Below are 6621 nucleotides of genomic sequence, written 5' to 3' on the forward strand. Positions count from 1 at the left end.
ATGAGTACCCCGTCAAGATAAGTTCAAACTATTTGTGAATGGCTCCAACTTTTACTCTCCCTCTCTTGGGGCTCCCCATCGACCACCGTCTATTGTTATGCACAAAAGGTGGTGGATTCAATCAACAAGGTTCTATGTGATTGTATTAGAGGTGAAAAACTCATTGGACGAGATCAACAGTTTGACTGGTTTGCTGGGTATCTTGTCGTTCACTTCCTGTCTTCCCAAGATCAATATGTTGTACAAAATCACATACGTTATTGTTGGTTCCTCGAGACTTTTGAGATTCTGATTTTTATGGCTAGTTGGTGAATACAGTTCACGTCGATTGTTTTCGTTCGAGTCTTCCTATTCGATGGCCTTATGAAATCTCTGTTTAACAAAAAAAAAAAAAAAAAAAAGGGTCCAACCAGCAATAGTTATTATTTATTTTCAAATCTTCCACCCTACTGCACTAAAAAAAACCACAATTTATTTTAATTATTTATTACTATTATTATTTTGAAAAAAGAAGACCGCTTCCTATCTCTCGCAAACCCTCGTGAAAAGAGGGCGTCACAAACCCTCGCTTTCTCACTCTCTTGCTGTTTCCTACCCAACCTCCCTCAATCTTCCTCAGTCTCCCGATCTTGCACTGGGCCAGACGGGTTAAGCCGTGGGTTTGTTCACTTGGAGGTTGTTTTCGTGGGGTTGCCGTGCTAGCCGCCGTCCACCGTTCGTCGTGGAAGTCGTGCGTAGCAGAAATTTTTTAAAAATATATTGGCCCGAAACCAAAAACCGAACTGACCAGGAGTTGATTGTTTTTTTTTTTTTTTTTCTTTTATTTGTTGTAGATGTCAGAAAAAAAGCCTATCATTGGCCTCTCTTGGGAGCCAAAGCTGCCAGCCTCTTCATCGGGGATCAGAACTAAAGCTTGTGACAAATCAAATACTCAAGCAGAAAACGGTCTTGTTTGGAAAACCAATTCAGAGCTTGTAGATGGGTTGTTTGTTCCACCAAACAACCCAAAAAAGCTGAACAAGTTATTGAGAAAGCAAGTTCGCGACACGGCTGGGAGGAATTGGTATATGCTCTTTTCTATAAATTTCAGCAGTTTTGCTATTGATTCCTGGAAAAAAAAAACAAAGGCTTTTTTCTCCTTTCCCACGGTTCTAATGTCATTTGAATGCTGATTAACCATAGTAGTCGATGTTCTAAATTCTGTAACCTACAAGCTTGTTATTGTAACTAGGTTTGACATGCCAGCACAAACCATGACCCCTGAAGTGGAAAAAGATTTGCGCTTGTTGAAGGTGAGAATGTCTCTGATGTACTATCCATTTTACTCTTCGTCAGTTTTCTATTCCACACATATAGATAGCAAGCTGGTAACTTTGACCTCGTGTCGAGAGTTATAATCATGCTACAGAGCTCCTCTGCCGTGAGATGGGTTTATTTTGTGTGTTTTATGTAAATATATCGGGTTCTAAACCTTCAAGAATTAATGTTATTCTAGAGCGAGGACAATGAATATATATGATTGTTATGATGCATGTAACGACTAATTAGAGTGTCATGTTTCTACATATTTGATTTCTTAGGATTGTATAGGGAAATTATAATACATTTTGAGGCCACATGAAAGACATATGTATTCGGCGCCCCTAACCTCTAGAGGGCTTTTCTTGTAGTTCTTTCTTTTATTACTTACCATACCATTCTTCTTCTATGGAGTTCATTTTCTCGTTTATTTGGAAGGTGAAAATCTAAAAAGATGAAGTTCTTTATCTGTCTCCCAAGTTATTCATGGAAGAATTAATAACTTTGATAGGCTCTCGAGGAAGATGCCTTCTATACTTGGGCCTTTTGATAGACATGTCATTAGGGGCATATTAGCACTTAGTTAAAGAAGTTGTTAGGGTATTTGGTTATAAGTTGAGAGGATGAAGAAGGGGAAAGTTGCACATATTTTGGAGAGTGAATTAGAGCTTTAGAGAGATCTCTAGGGAGGGTTCAAGTACCTTGAATTACTTGGCTTTCTTGTAAGCTTTCATCCTTTACATTAACATTCCAAGATAGTTTGATCTTATAATGCTCCCTACCAAATTGGTATAGAGTTCTTTGGTTATGGCCATGAAGTTTGAGTGATTAAATAGTGAAGGGTGTATGTGAAGGGTCGAAGGAGTTGATAGATTGATGGCAAGAGAACATAAAGTCGTTATTCCAATCTTTTCAAGATAAACTCAAATGATTGAAGGGGGAAATTGAATTAGCAAAGGAATAAAAGCAAGAATCAAGTGTCGTATCTAGCCAAGGCAAAGTGAAAGGGGAATCAATCAAGCAAAGAAGAAATAAGAGCTGGTTGAAGAGGAAAGTCCTCATATAGAAGCAGAAAAAAGAAAAAGAAAAAGGGTAAGTATTTGTTAAGGAAGAATGAGGTTGTACGAAAGCGAAGAAAACATGCAGAGAGGATGTATGACTCACTTAAAGACAGGGTGATTGGAAAAACATCGAGGATGAAGGATTGAGAAAGTCAGTCGATAATTTGCTAATATTTGAAAACCTAACAAAGGGTGCAAAATACGTCCAAGGCGAAAGAGGCAAAGTATATGAGGGAGATATGTCAGCAAGGAGAATCATTGGACAAATACGTCCAAAGGGAGATCATTGACGACTATTGTTTTGAAGGTTGGGGATGAAAACCTGAAAGAGACGTTGGCGCCAACGTTGTGAAGACTAAAGTGGCAATGGAGGGATCGGGGATGTACAACAAAGAAGAAAAGAAAAATAAAAAGGAAAGGTACCTAATAGGCCGTCACAAGGTGTGTTTGAGAGGCGGGTAATGATAGGAATGTTATTAAGGGTATTCTAGCAATTAGTTAAAGAAGTTGTTAGTAACCATCGTGGATGGGCCTAGTGGTAAACATGGGGGCATGATCTTCAAAAAGGGCTAAGAGGTTGTGGGTTCAATTCATGGTGGCTACCTACCTAGAATTTAATATCCTATTAATTTCCTTGATATCCAAATTTTGTAAGGTCAGGTGGTTGTTCTGTGAGATTAGTCGATGTGCGTGTATGCTAGCCCGGACACTAAAAAAAAAAGTAAGAAAAGTTGTTGGTGTATTTGGTTATAAAGAGAGAGGATGAAGAAAGGGGAAGTTAGCATTGTTTTGGTGAGTGAATTAGGGCTTGAAAGAGATCTCAAGAGGCGAGGGTCTAAGTACCTCAAATTTTCTTAGGCCCCTGTTTGGTAACTATTTCGTTTTTTTGTTTTTGATTTTTTAAAATTAAGCTTATTTTATCTCATCTTCTTACTCTGGTTTGCATCTTTCTTAAGTATAAGAGTTGAATTCTTAGCCAAATTCAGAAAACAAAAACAAGTTTTTTTAGTTTTTTAAATTTGACTTGATTTTTGGAAACATGGGAAAAAAACAGGTAACAAAGTAAAAAAATTGTAGGTGGTAGGGGTGTTTGTAGGCTTAATTTTCAAAAACTGAAAATAAAAAATCAAATAGTTACCAAACAGGGCCTTAGCTATCTTGTAAGTTTTCATCTTTTATGTTTTAATATGGTTTGATATTGTACTAGTTCCTACCACCTTATGCTGCATCGGCAAGGGAAGATTTGAATAATCTATTTTGGAGTTGTGATTATTGTTTCAGTATGGAATTACTTTTTTTGGTGTGTTTGAGGTTTCAGTGATACAATCAAGAAGTTTCTCCTCCATTCACCGTTTTGGGGTAGGAAATTTTTTTAGGGCAAGCTGGTGTGTGCGCTTTATTGTGGGGTTTATGAGTGGAGAGAATAATAGGATTTTTAAAGGGGTTGATCCCTTCTGAAATTTAATGTCTCTTTGCTATTGGTGACAAATTCCTTTTGCAATTATTTGCTAGGTCTTATTTTATTTGATTGGAGTTCTTTTCTACAGAATTGCAGTTTCTTTTCTTTTTTAGATAATAATAATAATAATAACTTTTATTATTGTTAATGTTGTTGTATGCTCTTATATTCTTTCATTTTTTTCTTGTTAAAAGTTGTTGAACCTTTGTTTCGTGGGGCTCTTAAACCTGATGTTGGACATCGGAGTGCATATGGACTAGCTTGTGTAGATTTTTTTCCCTCACCATTGCATTTGTAATCTTGAATTTGTGGAAGAAAGAGAGATATTCAACTGGTGGATAATATTTATATTTACAATTGTAATTGATTTCAGTGGTCCATCTATCTATTTACGTGTCTATTATCATCTATTCCCCACTGAAGAAAATTTGTTTGATCGACTTCTGCATCTCTATTTCTTTTGATGATTATAGCTGAGGAGTGTCATTGATCCCAAGAGACACTACAAGAAGGGTGATTCAAAATCAAAAACACTTCCCAAATATTTCCAGGCAAGCTTTTAATATTTCACAAGTATTTTACTAATTTTATACATGGGCAAAAGTAAAATTTTCTAATTAGACGTAATTCACAGTGTCCATCTGCTTTAGACCTATATAATGTTGTAAGTATTTATCAGGTGGGAACTGTGGTTGAGTCTTCTTTGGACTTCTTCTCGGGTAGATTAACAAAGAAGGAAAGGAAAGCAACGCTTGCAGACGAACTGCTATCCGACCAGGCCCTCACTCAGTACAGGTTTGATCTTTATCACGTTCTCTTGCTATTGCAAAATGTTCCAGTGAAGGAAAAGAAATGGGGAAGTACATGGCTACCCATTTTGAATTCTACAAATTATTCATTCCTAAGCTATGGCTGCGACCTAAGAATCACTTGCATGGGGGACGCCATTTTTTATGCACGTGAAGAAGTTAAACTTAGATCTGTAAAATGTAAAGCGTATTCTAATGCAACATTGGTAAAGCATGTGCGCAATTTAAGAAGCGACTATATACAATCTTGATCCGACTTTTATCTTATCATTTTTGTATCTATCAATAAAGATTGTAGTGATAATGTCTCCTTAACCAGTCCTTTCATTGACCTTCACTTCATAATTTCGAAGATTCTTTTGTTTCAAGTCAGAATGTAACAATTCTGGTGCATTATCTCAAGCATTTTGTTGTGCTTATGTTCTTTCAAAAACCTCTTGCAGAAAACGCAAAGTTCAAGAAATTGAAGAGCAGAATCGACCTGCCGGCAATGATAAATGGAAAATAAGGGGTCGTCATTCTCGAAAACGAGCAAAGGATAGGAGGAACTAGTTAAGTTCACTCAAATTTTTGACGTGTAAGCCAGATAAATACAGCAGGATCAAAAACCAAGTTAGGTGGGGGCTGTGACCCAGTGTGATACAAAAGTATGTGAATTCATGATTAGTACTGCCGGCTCAACATGATTTATGGGCTAGATAAAGTCCTCCAAATGTTCCTCCCCCTATTGAATTGATGATCTGTAATAGGAGTAGAAATGTTCTTCAGGTTTTTTATTCAACCTGTAACTGAGAAATTATGCTTATCTGTCTCTAAGTGTAACATATTCTTGGAGAAAAAAGGTTTGGAAGAAAGTGCTTTTTGGGGAACGGACGTGCTGTCCATAAACCATGTAGAACTACGAACATAGCTCATTACTGACGTTTTGTTTTTAAAAGTGAATTTTATAGAGTTGAGAAGACAAAAGTTAAATGGTAACAGTTTGATAATCAGATGGTTTGATTGGTGATGACTCTTGATTTCAAGAGTTATTCGGTCCAACTTTACTAAGGTTTAGTCGTCATTGTTGGGTAGATTTGCCTGATAACGATTAAAAGGAAGAGAAAGTTGTAGATTTGTTACGATTGTTGTTTATCATTTTTAACTCAACTATGTTTTGTTTTGTTTTTTTTAAGGAAAAAATATCTTTTGGTCATTGAGATTTTTAGAATATGTGCATTTAATCCCTAGTGTTTCAAATTGGCCAATTCGATGGTGAGTTTTTAGGGAGATAGGCGTAAAAGGTTTATTCAACCAACACATCTATGATTTGAAAAAAAATGTATTTTTTAATATTTATTGCCTCTCTTCTTTCTCTCGTCTCTGTTGTTCTCCCTCCCCTCATCTTCGTTTTATCAAAATCCTAGAGTAATAGTTGGACAGTCCAATTATCTCCTAACTCTAAATTTGCCATTCAAAACATTGCTGTATTTATGCATTATAAGAATTGCTTCAAGAGCTTCATAACTTATCTAATAGGGCTCAAATCTCTTGGTAGACAATGGGAGAAGTAGTGTAGACAGGCAATGGGGATTCGAAGCTTGGGAGTTTAGAGGAAAAGGGAATAGTAGTGAGGTTGAGATTTTGGAGAATTGAGCCCCGAAAACAGAGAATTAGGCTCCAAAGTAGAAAAGATGAAGTTAGAATTAGGCTCCAAAGTAAAAGAGATGAAGTCAGAGAGAAGGGAGTGTGGCCATAACCTATTTGTTGCAACTAGAGGTGGTAAATATTAAAAAATACATTTTTTTCAAATTATCTTGCCATATCATCTATTTACTCAATTTTATGAACACTCGGAGACCAAGTGGTCAATTTGAAACATTATGAATTAAATGCACCTATTTTAAAAAGTTCGGGATCAAAAAGATTTTTTTTTTCTTTTTTAAAATTAAATTAAAAGTTTTAGTGTGAGGGAATTGTCGTTCAAATGGTTTAAAATATTGGATTGAAATGA

The 6621-nt window shown here is 36.1% G+C and overlaps 1 protein-coding gene across 2 annotated transcripts; it reads left to right on the forward strand.

Moving 5' to 3' along the window:
- Positions 1-5606, forward strand: LOC120068399 (Fcf2 pre-rRNA processing protein). 2 transcript variants are annotated; one of them, XM_039020153.2, is made up of 6 exons: positions 1-730; positions 834-1063; positions 1232-1292; positions 4293-4370; positions 4499-4614; positions 5072-5606. In XM_039020153.2, exons 2-6 carry the CDS (start codon positions 834-836, stop codon positions 5178-5180), a joined length of 594 nt encoding a protein of 197 aa, XP_038876081.1. In that variant the 5' UTR covers positions 1-730; the 3' UTR covers positions 5181-5606. The 2 variants fall into 2 exon arrangements, with proteins under 2 accessions (XP_038876081.1, XP_038876082.1); XM_039020154.2 differs by having other exon boundaries at positions 512-675.
- The last annotated feature ends 1015 nt before the right edge of the window (positions 5607-6621 follow it).

Source organism: Benincasa hispida, chromosome 12, assembly GCF_027475165.1.
Source record: "Benincasa hispida cultivar pf3 chromosome 12, pf3_genome.v1.1, whole genome shotgun sequence".
NCBI lineage: Eukaryota > Viridiplantae > Streptophyta > Magnoliopsida > Cucurbitales > Cucurbitaceae > Benincasa > Benincasa hispida.

Excerpts from the sequence above, each read along its gene's own strand:
- LOC120068399 (XM_039020153.2), top strand. The coding sequence starts at position 834 with ATGTCAGAAAAAAAGCCTATCATTGGCCTCTCTTGGGAGCCAAAGCTG. Across the intron at positions 4,371-4,498 it reads CACTTCCCAAATATTTCCAG|GTGGGAACTGTGGTTGAGTC; the intron begins GCAAGCTTTTAA and ends AGTATTTATCAG. Across the intron at positions 4,615-5,071 it reads CAGGCCCTCACTCAGTACAG|AAAACGCAAAGTTCAAGAAA; the intron begins GTTTGATCTTTA and ends AACCTCTTGCAG.